Source organism: Gobio gobio, assembly GCF_949357685.1.
Source record: "Gobio gobio genome assembly, chromosome: 8".
Taxonomy (NCBI): Eukaryota; Metazoa; Chordata; class Actinopteri; order Cypriniformes; family Gobionidae; genus Gobio; species Gobio gobio.
In genome coordinates, this window is record NC_137114.1 from 5075333 (window position 1) to 5088799 (window position 13467).

Sequence of the window (13467 nt, forward strand, 5' to 3'; positions counted from 1 at the left end):
TTATTGAAAATTAATGCCAGTGGGGCAGAGCTGTGGCAGAAACATCGGCATTCATTTTCAGTTCATTAATTCAGCCGTCCAGACACAATTATTCCACCTATTTCACACCTAACAAATATAAATGTGCTACTCTCTGGAAAAGTTTCAAGTTTCCTCTAAGTCGGTCACGTTCAACGTCAGGATCCCAATACGTCTCCGTTCCCTCCTTCAGGCCCTCATAGGGCTCTCCTGTCTAAAACATAACTGATTAAGCATCTTGCATAGAAACAAGCCAAGCCACTGTAACCCGTCTGAATCAAGTGTGCTGAAGACATATTCATACTGATATGAGCTCATGGTCTGACGCTCACGGCGCCGGTGCTCTTAGGGCGTGTCCGAATCCACTTTTGCTCATTTAACAAAGGGAAAACGGTCAGTGCTCCAGGCACATGGTCCAGAAGGGTTGTACCTTGTCTCTTAATGAGTCATGGGTGTGTTTTGGGCATAATGTGCAATAAACCAATCAGAGTCTCATCTCCCTTTCCCTTTAAAAGCCAGTTGTGCGGCACCATGACTGATTCACTCTTTATATGAGGAAAGACTGAACGCTTCTCCAGAGAGGAATCCTTTTATTTTTAATATTAAGCATGTGTGTGTAATAAGCAGAGTGTGTGTGCTGCTGCGCGTCCCTGTGTGTAATAATCAGAGTGTATGCGTGTTGTGCACCACCTATAGGCTCATAACACACCCTTTAAATAACACACAGATACTGTACTACTGACTTTAGAGCAGGTGTGTGTTGGTCAATGGTTTTCAGTTCCTCACAATAGCAACGCTCCAACAATGCTCCTGATCACACAGACCAGACGCCCATGGGTGAACAGATGAGCAGTGCGTTTGATATTTAAACAATGAGGAGCTGGACGTGAACATGAGAACTGCGCCGAGCTGAAACTAGCAGAATACACTTGTGTCTCGCCTGGTGTATGATAGGGCCCTTGGAGTTACTCAATGGCGGTGCAATTATAGAATATTAATCAACAGCCTTTCACCATCAACCAATCGAAATCAAGAATTTGTAATGTAGTATGTCCTTTACACAACTGAGAATATATCTGTGCTTGACCAAAATTATAGACATCACAGACCAACTGCTTATGAATAAACTAGATGCAAACCTTCTGAAATGCACTAGTAAGACTAGATTTAGAACTCAAACGGCCCGAGTTAGAACTCAAAGCTCACAACCAGAATGGAGCCAGTATCTGCTAAAAACACGACATGATAAAAAGGAAAAGAGTGAGTCATGTGTCAAAGAGTGAAGAGTCTGAATATCTCATGGTAGAGGATGAGGCGGTACTATAACATTATACAAAGATCTCCTATTCAAATTATTAGCACAATATTAGGATAAGGAGGCAGCTTGAAATGGTTCAGTTGTGCTAAAATAATGTTATAATACTGCTGAAAGAGCTTAATGTACAAGACTCGACACTCGAGAGCTCGTGAACCAATGAAACTCAGCATATGACAACCACAGACACAGATGTGCAGTAAGACGGCGGCTTCAGTGAAGACTTTACTGTGTGCTCAGGGGCAAACACAACAAGACAATCGCAACTTCATTAATCAATCAACAAAATTCCCCTAATTAATCACTGATTACAGACCCTGGCATCCGGCCAGCACCGAACTAACAGTGTAACAGCAGCGCTCCTACCTCATCAAGGTCCGGCCTCAGGTCAGTGCCGCTGCGGTCGGACGGATCCATCTCCTGCTGATGAGCCGTGTTTTCAGGCGCTGGTCTGCTGTGCTCACGCTCCAGGGCAAAAGGCCAGGCTCTGTGGATTCTGGGATATGAAGGACAGAAGGTCAAGTTTTCAAACATACACTTTATTGCCAAAAGTATTGTGCCGCCCCTCCACATCACTGAGTTCAGGTGTTCAGTCCCTTCATGGCCACAGGTGTATAAATCAAGCTCTAGGCCTGCAGACGCTTCTACACACATTAGTGAGAGAATGGGCCGCTCTCAGGAGCTCAGAGAACTCAAGCGTGGGGCTGTGATCGGTGGACACCTGTGCAATAAGTCCATTCGGGACATTTCCTCACTACTAAATATTCCACTCTCAACTGTTAGTGGGATTATAACAAAGTGGAAGCGATTGGGAACAACAGCAACTCAGCCATGAAGTGAAATCCCAGAGCAGGGTCAGCGCATGCTGAGGGTCACAGAAGTCGGCAACTTTCTGCAGAGTCAAGAGCTCCAGACCTCCAAACTCCTGTGGCCTTCAGATGAGCTCAAGAACAGTGTGTAGAGCTTCATGGAATGGGTTTCCATGGCCGAGCAGCTCATCCAAGCCTTACATCACCAAGTGCAATGCAAAGCGTGGGATGCAGTGGGGTAAAGCGCGCCGCCACTGAACTCTAGAGCAGTGAGACGTGTTCTCTGAGTGACCAATCACGCTTCTCTGTCTGACAATCCCATGCACGAGTCTGGGTTTGGCGGTTGCCAGGAGAACGGGACTTGCCTGACTGCATTGTGCCAACTCATCTGGGAAGGCTTTCCACAAGGTTTAGGAGTGTGTTTATGGGATTTTTTGACCATTCTTCTGGAAGCGCATTTGTGAGGTCAGGCACTGATGTTGGACAAGAAGGCCTGGCTCACAGTCTCTGCTCTAATTCATCCCAAAGGTGTTTTATTGGGTGAAATGGGATCTATTAGAGATCCTGATTCTTCCATGATTCTGAACAGACAACTAAACTAAATAACATGTAATTTACTAGAGGTTCTGATACAATTTTAATTGTTTGAAAATATCTATTTGAATAAGTGATTCAATGACTCACTCATAAAAAGAATTCACTTGTTTCATTACTGAATGAATCAGCGTTTTTGAACAAATCTCTTGAATGAAAGATTCATTGACTCACTAATTAAGACTTCACTTGTTTCATTACTGGATGAATCAGTGTTTTTGAATGAATCTCTGGAGTGAATGATTCAATGACTAACTCATAAAGACTTCACTTGTTTCATTACTGTATGAATCAGCGTTTTTGAACGAATCTCTTGAATGAATGATTCATTGACTCACTAATTAAAACTTCACTTGTTTCATTGCTGGGTGAATCAGTGTTTTTGATCAAATCTCTTGAGTTAATGATTCAATGATTCACTCATAAAGACTTCACTTGATTCATTACTGGATGAATCAGCATTTTGAACAAATCTCTTAAATGAATGATTGAATGACTCAATCATAAAGACTTCACTTGTTTCATTACTGGATGAATCAGTGTTTTTGAACAAATCTCTTGAATGATCGATTTCCATCATAACCAAAGAGAAACATGTTTGGAGAACTCATTTGTTCTTAAAAATGCTTGACGTGATGGTAATGAAAGTACTAATGGAGACATTCTAAGTATGCTGTAAAAAAATTACAAAAGTCACTCAACTTTCACTCAACTACTGAGAGTCAATCAGAGCAAACTGCATTATAGTTAAAACAGGATCCATTAAGGCAAAAACACGCTTCAGCAAAAACAGAGCAGAGTAAAATGCCAGTCGCAAGAACTTCATTTAAAGCCTTCACAATATTACTAAAGATTTCATCTATTCACTGTGCATTTCTCACCGTTAATCATTACAACACACAGACGCTTAAACAGGCACTGAAACTTCTCTCACTCACATTCTAGCTTGTTCTTCAGCAGCAGTTTCAGCCTCCGTCTCTCTGCTGATGGCCGTTTCTATGACAACAGACAGAAGACAGCGTGAGACACAAGTACAGCACATTGTGTAGGTGATCATTTAGGAAAAGTCTCAGACCTAGAGGGAGAACTGCAGTGTGTCGACTTTCAAATAAGTTTAAGAACAAGATGTGAAATGACTTCAGTTTGATGAGATAATGTTCAATCTGTCATGTTCATAAGTGCAGGGTATAAAATATCTTCTAGGGTGACCTTTCCCATCATATTTTGCAGCTATATGCTGAAGCATTGTAATGCAATGTTGTGTGTATGAGAATATGATCATTATTCTCTTCACCCTTCCAGCTTTGGTTCTGGTGGCTCTTCAACACAGCTGAGGCGATGAAACACGTCTTTCTGCCTGAAAAACAAAAGCAATCAAAGGTTTTATGCCCAGTTATGCCCTTATGATTAATAAAATGGTTGTTTAAGACGGCCCTGAAGTCATTTGCATTGAATGCGATTATTTCCTCTGGAATTTACATTTTCTTTTATTTGAGACTCATCCTAATGTACAATTAGCCCTTAGATGTCATTGACGAATGTGACCCTGGACCACAAACACAAACACAGGCCAAGAAGAAGCAGAAACAAGCAATAGCAACTCCACAAGTTACAGATATCGCACAAATCCTTCAGATTGGTCAGCTGAATCCTTCATCTGAAACTCACGAGAGAACCGGCGTCTCTGTCTTCCTGTTTTTTTTTGTTTCTCATTGCATTATCATATATTATGCTAATGTTTGTATACCGTTGTGAGCATTAATAAAACAAAATATAATAAAATAAAAACTGATGGCACCGACATCTGTGTGTTTCTCCCTCGCATTCACGCACAGATGACTGCTGGTCGGAAGCGATAGTCTACAGTTTAATACGTTTAAAATATTGTTATTTTTCTTACAAACACTTATCGTTTCACTTCAGAAGACATTGATTTATCCATTGGGGTCGTATGGATTACTGTAGTTTTTGCTGTATGTGCTGTTTGATGCTTGAACATTTAGGAACCCAAATGAGTTTTCATTAGCAGAGATCATCTGAAGAAAGAAAGTCGTATACATCTCGGATGGCATGAGGGTGAAAGACGAGTAAATGGTGTGGACATTTCTGCGTGCACTGTATTTTCTTTAAATACATCACATAGAATAGCTAGAGACATGGAATTCCTTCTTAAGATTCATCTGTGGCAAGAACAAAAAAGAAGAGGAACAAGAGGAGGATGAAGCCAAGCAAGAGAAATGAATGTGTTGTAAATCTGTTTTGAAAGTTGTTTAATAAATAAAGGTTTCCGAGTGATATCAGATTGTGTATGTGTTTTTATTGCACTTACCCTGTAACTACACGAAACAAGAGGGCACACACCACTAATTTACAGCCACAGATTCACACTAACCTTGTAACTACAGAGATAATTACCCCATAATTAAAAAATACTTACAGTATAAATAATTTGTTAATTTTCCTGGTAGTTCCCCCTTTATTCCCAAAATATTACATATTGTTCCCTTATACCTAAATGTTCATACTTTATAGTTACACTATAATTATCGAAAGTTCCGCTGTAAATTTGTTTAACTTACGCTGTACTTCCCGGGCTGTAATCTAAAGCGTTACCGTCATGTCTTTTTATCCAGTAATTTCGCTTCTCATATGACTACTTCAATATGTTCCAGTGAGCGTGGACTAAAAGAAAAGACTCAAGGCATCAGACAGAGGCGAGTATCTCGCAAAAAAACACAACAAAAATGAACCGAGCAGGAAGATGCACACAATCTTTGTCAACATAACATGAAAAACACACATTTCATGGACTGACCTCATAAAGTTGTTGTTGTGTTTGTGGTCAGGTAATAACCAGGAGCACACTGAGGCGATATTTTCATCTGTCTCTGAGGAGCTTTCAGACTGAACATGAACCTCAAGACATTGACTGAACAACAAACAGTCCTTGAGACGAGTATAAAGGCCAGTTCACACTGCACCGACAGCAGAAGTGTCTGAGAAGTGCCGTACTGGCGACTGTTGGCACAGGGTAAACTGTTCTTAAAACAGACCCTGCTATGAGAAGAGGGACAGATCACTGCACCACGACCACAGAGACTGACCATTAAAGTCACTGTGAAATCTAAATGTTTTTTGTGTTTATTCTATATGATTTATCAGAGCACATCATTATTGTTTTAATAATCTTGAATCAGAATACCTGTCACTCACATGAGATCCACCAATAGCAAACCACAACCATCCAATCAGTTTCCCACTGACAAAATCAAACCCCGCCCCACATCTGTTCTTGTTCCGGAAGTGTTTCACTCAGATATACGGCACAATAGAGGAGAAAAGAGGAGTGTTTCATGCTGACTTTAACCTTAGCTTACACGTCACCACTATATACACCGGTCAGGCACAACATTATGACCACTGACAGGTGACGTGAATAACTAGTGGGTGGGATATATTAGGCAACAAGTGAACATTTCTTCCTCAGAGTTGATGTGTTAGAAGCAGGAAAAATGGGCAAGCGTAAGGATTTGAGCGAGTTTGACAAGGGCCAGATTGTGACGGCTAGACGACTGGGTCAGAGCATCTCCAAAACTACAGCTCTTGTGGGGTGTTCCCGGTCTGCAGTGGTCAGTCTCTATCAAAAGTGGAGGACCAGTGGAGAACCAGTGGAGAACCGGCCACAGGGTCATGGAGGACCAGTGGAGAACCGGCCACAGGGTCATGAAGGACCAGTGGAGAACCGGCCACAGGGTCATGAAGGACCAGTGGAGAACCGGCCACAGGGTCATGGAGGACCAGTGGAGAACCGGCCACAGGGTCATGGAGGACCAGTGGAGAACCGGCCACAGGGTCATGGAGGACCAGTGGAGAACCGGCCACAGGGTCATGAAGGACCAGTGGAGAACCGGCCACAGGGTCATGAAGGACCAGTGGAGAACCGGCCACAGGGTCATGGGCTCATTGATGCCCGTAGGGAGCGAAGGCTGGCCCGTGTGGTCGATCAAACAGACGAGCTACTGGAGCTCAAACTGCTCAAGAAGTTAATGCTGGTTCTGATAGAAAGGGCTCAGAATACACAGAGCATCTCAGTTTGTGGAGTATGGGGCGGCACAGCCGCTGACCAGTCAGGGTGCCCATGCTGACCCCTGACCCCGCCCAAAGTGCCATCAGAACTGGACCACGGAGCAATGGAACAAGGTGGACTGGTCTGTATTAGGTCATAATGTTATGACTGATCGGTGCATACTAGTGCAAGGCACCAATCAGTTTTATTCACAATTAAAACATTTGCCCTTAAGATTTATTATGTAGTGTTGGGTTTATCAAAGCAATACAGTACTTTTAATGGCCTGTCCTAGAGGGCCTTATTACTTCATTAAAAGAAGTTGCCATAAAAAACAAGACAAAAAATCTAATAATGCATACTTTTTGTATTGAAGAACAATTAAATATAATATACAACGCAGATATGGGGCCCAATTTGAAATGTTGAAACCATGGGCATCGGAAGCACAAACAAAAAAATGTGGGTGGGTCCTTCGCCAGAAATCTAGATGTAATTTCCTGTATTCTGGTGCCTTTTAATTAAACAATTGCTTTTATATCACGTACCTGGCAAGGTTTACCAAAAATGAACACGTCTAGTAAGTTGTTTTGAATGCTGCAACAAGACTACATGATGCCTTTGAAATAAGGTGACTAAATGTCCCTGTTTGTTGGTGTTGGACAGTCCCGGTTGTTCTGTCCCTGACTGGAGCTGTCCCCGGAAATGTCCCCATTTTACAGCTCGTTCAAAACAACCTGCAAGCCCGACCAACATACAGCAGCTGCTGGTTATAGGAGCCTTCGTGTAGTGATTATTTTCACCAACAGATGGTGCTGTGAACTACACTGACTCTACTTGGACACGCACTCGTGAGAGCAGAGCGCCATTATCGTCACATACCAAAATAAACATTGTTATCGTTCTCAAGGTAGTAACATACTAACTATTGATGATAAATTAAAGCAATACTGTGTGTATGTTTATAACAGGGCCACAACAGGGCACGGGATTGTTTTGCACAATTTTAAGCGTCACCAAATGTCTCAATTTAACGTAATTTCCACACATCTTAACTTTACTTGCAGAATGCACATACTTTCTGCTTAAAATAAGCCAAAAATGCTAAATAACAAGCCCAATTAAGGATAGTTAAAACCACAAACGTAACAAAACATTTGAAGTTAAAAAAAATTATATTTCTGTGTACAGTGTAAACAGCTTGTGACAATGAAAATATTAAATATAATTATAAAATGTAAAAATATTTGTTTACTAGTTTTATTTATCATATCATATTTATGCAATCATGTTTTATTTGTAGTCTTTTTGTTATAATGTTGTTTTGAACTGCTTGCTATTTACAATGGTTACTATTAACTGTGTTTACTCTGCGATTTTTTTAAAGAAATTGTATTAAAGTCAGACCAAAAGTCCTAATAATAAAACTAAATTATAGTAATTATTAATGTTAATAATAATATAGGGAACCCATAACAATAATAATAATAAAAAAAAAAACATTCCAAATGTTTTGCCCCGTTTTTTTTGGAATAGATAAGTGAGATGTCAGTGATATTTTGACCACTCAAATAAGAAATGCCCCTGGTTTCTATTTCAGAAATCTGGTCACCTTTCTTTAAAAGCAACAGGTGAACACACGATGAACATTCACTTAAATCGCAGCTTGTTTAGTGACAGTATGTGAGCACACGGCCAGACCCACCTGAGCAGCAGATGTGCTGAGATGCTATGTTGACCTTGTTGTGTCGCGGGTGCGAGTAGTGAAGACACGGAATGGATTTTAATTTATATGGACTCTGAATGAGCCAAGTGGAATGGATTTGACTGACGGCGCTCTGAAAAGTCAACAGACATATGTGCTGAATTAGAAATGTTAAAAGTGACTGGGTCCAATATCATTGGTCTTAAAAAGTGTTTGGGTCTTGGTGGGTCTTGTCCCACACACACACACACACACACACACACAATGGTTCCGACGCCCAAGGTTGAAACATATCTTTGAAGTGATGGGCATCTGTGCAATCCACTGCAACAAAACGATTGCTTTAAAATGTGGTAACATTGGAATTAACGTTTTCTCAAATATCAAAAACAGTATTGAATCGAGCAGAACTCATTAGGTTGCAGCAATGAAAGTCATTTTTAGGGCTGAGATCAGGTAGCGGTGCAGTCCAGCAGGTTTTCCATAGTGCCTCCAGTGACCTCTCTATATCAGACAGCAGTTTCCCTGACCTTTATCAGTCTTATCAGAGACGAGCTGCTTTTATTTGTGAAAGCCTGTTATCAGTGACCCCAGTACAGGAGAAACGTTAAACAAGGGGGAAGAGCTTTATCTGTAGGCACCTTCATTAACTGGGAAATTGGAAATCAATTTACACCAGCAACACTTGCTGGAGCAATTATTCAAACAAAACATCTACAGGAGAGAGAAAAACAAATAGATTGTTACACTTGGTGAAGAGCCCGTGAGTGTTGCTTGCCCTGCTACATAGAGAGGACACTCACTGACTGAAATGCTTTGTCCATCTATGGGCCATCCTGCAAACTGCTGTCCCACAACCAAAAAACACATTTAAAAAGCACTTAAGTATTCAAATCTTAGATGTTTACTAAGATCCTTCTTTATTTACATTTACGTTTGGAAGACGCAAAGCGACTTCAATATCCAAAGCGACTTCAATTGCATTCAAAGGTACACATTTTACATTTTGTCAGTTCTTGCTTTCCCTGGGAATCAAACCCATGACCTTGGCGTTGCTAGCGCCATGCTCTACTGTTTGAGCTACAGGAAAGCCTGTATCTAATGAATCCCTAAATAATATTGTAATAATAATAATTAAAGCTGCAAGCAGCATTAATCGGGGTTCAAGCAGTTTAAGCTCTTTAAGCACATATACATAAAGCCTATTATCTAATGAATCACACAATAATATTGTAATAATAATAATTAAAGCTGCAAGCAGCATTTATCAGGGTTAGAGCAGTCTTTAAGGTCTTTAAGCACATATACATTAAAAGATGTTAATTTTTATTTAGCATGCATGTAACCACTTAATTCGTAGAAGGAAAACACCATTTACTGCCAATACAGGCAAATGGCCATATAGGAAATATCTAGTTGTCAAAGCTTTTTAACAGCTATAGCGCCACCTATGGTCTGATCTCCATTAAAGTCTGCATGCTTGTTTAGAATCATATGCCGTATCAGATTGAGCGAAAATCCTAGGACTAGTTCGCAAAAGTTTTAATGTTTAATGAACGATTTGATTGACAGCAGTGGTTCTTAAGGCAAAGTTGCTCAACATGAGGAGATCTGTGAAATGATATGCATATTGTGTGGATGTGTGAAACACCACGTGATTACAGAGCCGTAAAACTCGTTAGTGACAACTAGTGGCTGATTTCTTTCAAAATTCTTACAGACCTCTGGTTCCATGAGTCCAACCGAGTTTCGTTCCGATCAGCCTCCGTTAACCTTGTCTAATAGGTGCTCAAACTTCATTGGCATTTTGAGATACGCCAATGTCCTCATAGACTCATAGACTCAGCCCATACACATGTGTACCGAGTTTGGTGAATATATCTCATTTCGTTCTTGAGTTATAGCCATTTTAGAAAAATTGGCTCCACCCTGAACGTCCATTTTTACGCCCCTTAACGACGTGAATCAAAATTTCTACTTTTTTTCAATAACTATATTCAGACTCCACAGAATCTTTCTGTACTGGTTTGGTTCCGATTGGGCGAAAAACCTAGGACTCGTTCACAAAAGTAGGTTTTCAACAAAACTCAAAATGACTATAAATATATATATAGCTCACAATGAGCTCTGCTTTCCAATTATATAAGACACTTGAATCTATGACAAACAGTTTAGGAGTTATGAGCCATTTCGTGCTTTTGATTGCTGTAGCGCCACCTATTGGCCAATCGGGGTCATACTCTGTCAACCTCTCCTCGACTTTTGGACTACCATCTGGCAAAATTTGTCGGTTTGGTCAGTTTTAAATGGAGAATGATGCATCATGGAAAAATTAACAATAACAATAGGGTTTCAGCACTTTGTGATTGAACCCATAATAAAATTGTCACTACCGAAATCATCACCTATCATAATTTTTTGGTAGTGACAAAAGGGAACACATAATCCTTTACTTGGGGGAAACAAACTAAAGTTTAGTACAGTTTTGCCAATCATTAGTTTATTAGTATGCAAGTTAAAATTCTGTAATGTGGTCGCTACCAAATCATTACTACCACTATTGAAGATGTGCAGTCATGACCATAAACACGGGATGTTTTGTCAAAAATAAAGTATATTGAATTAAGATGTTATGATAGTGTTTGGTTCACTGTATATTTAAACTAATGAATCCTTAAAGCGGTCCAATAATGCCCCTTTTTACAAGATGTAAAATAAGTCTCTGATGTCCCCAGAGTGTGTGTGTGAAGTTTTAGCTCAAAATACCCCACAGATCATTTTTATAACATGTTAAAATTGTCACTTTTTGAGGTTGAGCAAAAAAGCGCGGCTTTTGAGTGTGTCCCTTTAAATGCAAATGACCTGCTGCTCCCCGCCCCCTTTCAGGAAGAGGGCGGAGCTTCAAGAGCTCATGTTAGCAGCTCTGATTACCTCACGCAGACACACACACATACACACACACTGAAAATATCAGAAACTGTTCAGCCTTTTCTGATCAAACCGGAGTCGGACAATGATGGAGAGACTCCAGAAGAAGAGACAACATGTAGAACGAGACAGGACGCTTCTGAAGGGATAGACGATGAGTTTATGAGTTAACCATCTTCAGTCATTGATTAGCATATTCTGTCATGATAATCTATAAAGCACTGGTGTGGGGTAAGATGAGCCAGAGAATATCTGCTGATGAAGAGAGAACAGGGATAGTTTAGTGTAATTACGGTTATAACTGATGATGTCATCTCGCTTTATGATGTACGATTGCGTTTGTGTTCGTACTGTATCAATAAATGTGAGAGACGGACTCGACTACAGCAACTCTTCCTCTTCTCCACATGTTCCCGGGGGCGGGGTTATGTAAATGTTAGGAGTAGTGATGTCACTAACTCGTTGTAGTCCAGCCGTTTGTTGTAGTCCTTAAAGAGAGATTTCTGTAGAAGAAAATATCTCCCTTTGCTTTGAGCTTTGAGCGTCGTAACTTTGCAGATGTTGTTTATGCTCAAACAGCGAACCTACACACTCACTAAAGTTACACAAGTTAAAAACAAGGTAGTTGTAACCAAAATCTTAATAGGTCAATATTTTCCTGTGTTTCGGGAGTGACAAATTTGGGGAGAGGATAAATATTCCTAAACTTTCCGAAAATGTATGAGAATTAACTGTACAATTACTATAAAATAAATTTAAAAAAATTTAATAATAGTAAAGGTACACATTTATACAATTTTTTCCGAGATGTTTCCCATTTTGACTCTGAACCGATTCTGTAGAATGACCCATATAAGTAGATTACCCTGAACAAAGTGTAAGCAGGCTATTAGATGATACACACATCATCATCGGGATACACACAGAAAAAAGGCTCACCCCTCGAGTACAGACACACGAGAGAACGACGAAGGGCAGAGAACGAGCCAGAGTGCTCCAATTAAAGTCTGTTCGCCTTAGAGATGCACATTATGCATGTAGATAGCAAATTAATTTAATATCTGTAATTAAGCAGCTCATCAAGAGCAGAAGCTCTGCCGAGGAGAGAGAGAGTGACGGATAGAAATGCACTCTAATATACAGATATAGATGTGAGATGAAGCAGCAAAACTTCAGTAAACTGTACTGTTTGTATAACTTGAAATGACTTTTATTGCTGTAAAGATCTAATCAGGTGGATTTAGTCATGTAGCAAATGTTTAGAGCATGTTTCTACCAGTATGACTTTGTCCAATGTCCAGTAACTGATCTGAATGTAACTCGCAAGTGTTGATCAGGAAGGGTTATCCTTCAGAAACACAATCTCTCTGTCTGGCACAAAGTGCAGATTTGGGCTACTTTTACACTGTTGCAGCGGGTTGAAGCGACACCCACGCAAACACACATTTACTGGGGAACACAATTGGGCTAGTTTTGGCAGGGTTTTGAATAGCAATTGACCTATCGGTAAGCCCCTCCCCTCGGACGCAGATGAGCCAATGGCAGTTGAGTATCAGTTGCGCTAGGACCAGAACTCGCACATCTTTAGGTTTCAGCGCCACAGAGAAACTTTGGAAGATCCCAAGCTCTCATCCGATTGATGATGTTTATGCTACAAAAAGAATCGCCTCTGAACCGCCTTAATGAGTCGCATTTGTTCAGCTACGGTTCTAAGTCACTATATGATATTCGCATAATAATGGCGATGTGTTTACATGATTTTAGGTTAAAAAAGTCATTATTTTACACATACTGTACTTTATTGTTGCTCCTCAATGCCCCTCCTTTCTGAAACGCGGCGATTTTTACAAAGCTCATCGTTCTGAAAAGCGCGGTGTGCTCTGATTGGCCAGCGATCCAGTGCATTGTGATTGGCCCGAAATGCCACACCCTTTACCATATTTGGAAAATCAGCTCCCAATAGGGTGACCAGATGAGATTGGCTGAAATTCGGGATATGGGGTTGGGGTTGTCATTGGTCTGCTTATTAGAC

At 40.5% G+C, this 13467-nt stretch overlaps 1 protein-coding gene across 1 annotated transcript in view; it reads right to left on the reverse strand.

Annotated features, from left to right (window-relative positions):
* The window catches only part of LOC307130264 (IQ domain-containing protein J-like), a gene marked incomplete at its 3' end in the record, with an annotated part of 152433 nt that overhangs the window by 135387 nt on the left and 3579 nt on the right, over nucleotides 1–13467 (reverse strand). The window contains exons 2-4 of the mRNA XM_079823237.1: nucleotides 4031–4093; nucleotides 3675–3732; nucleotides 1700–1829 (exon numbers count right to left, since the gene is read on the reverse strand). Of these exons, the coding sequence (XP_079679363.1) occupies nucleotides 1700–1750 (51 nt within the window). The 5' untranslated portion in view covers nucleotides 1751–1829; nucleotides 3675–3732; nucleotides 4031–4093. The remainder of the gene's footprint in view (nucleotides 1–1699; nucleotides 1830–3674; nucleotides 3733–4030; nucleotides 4094–13467) is intronic.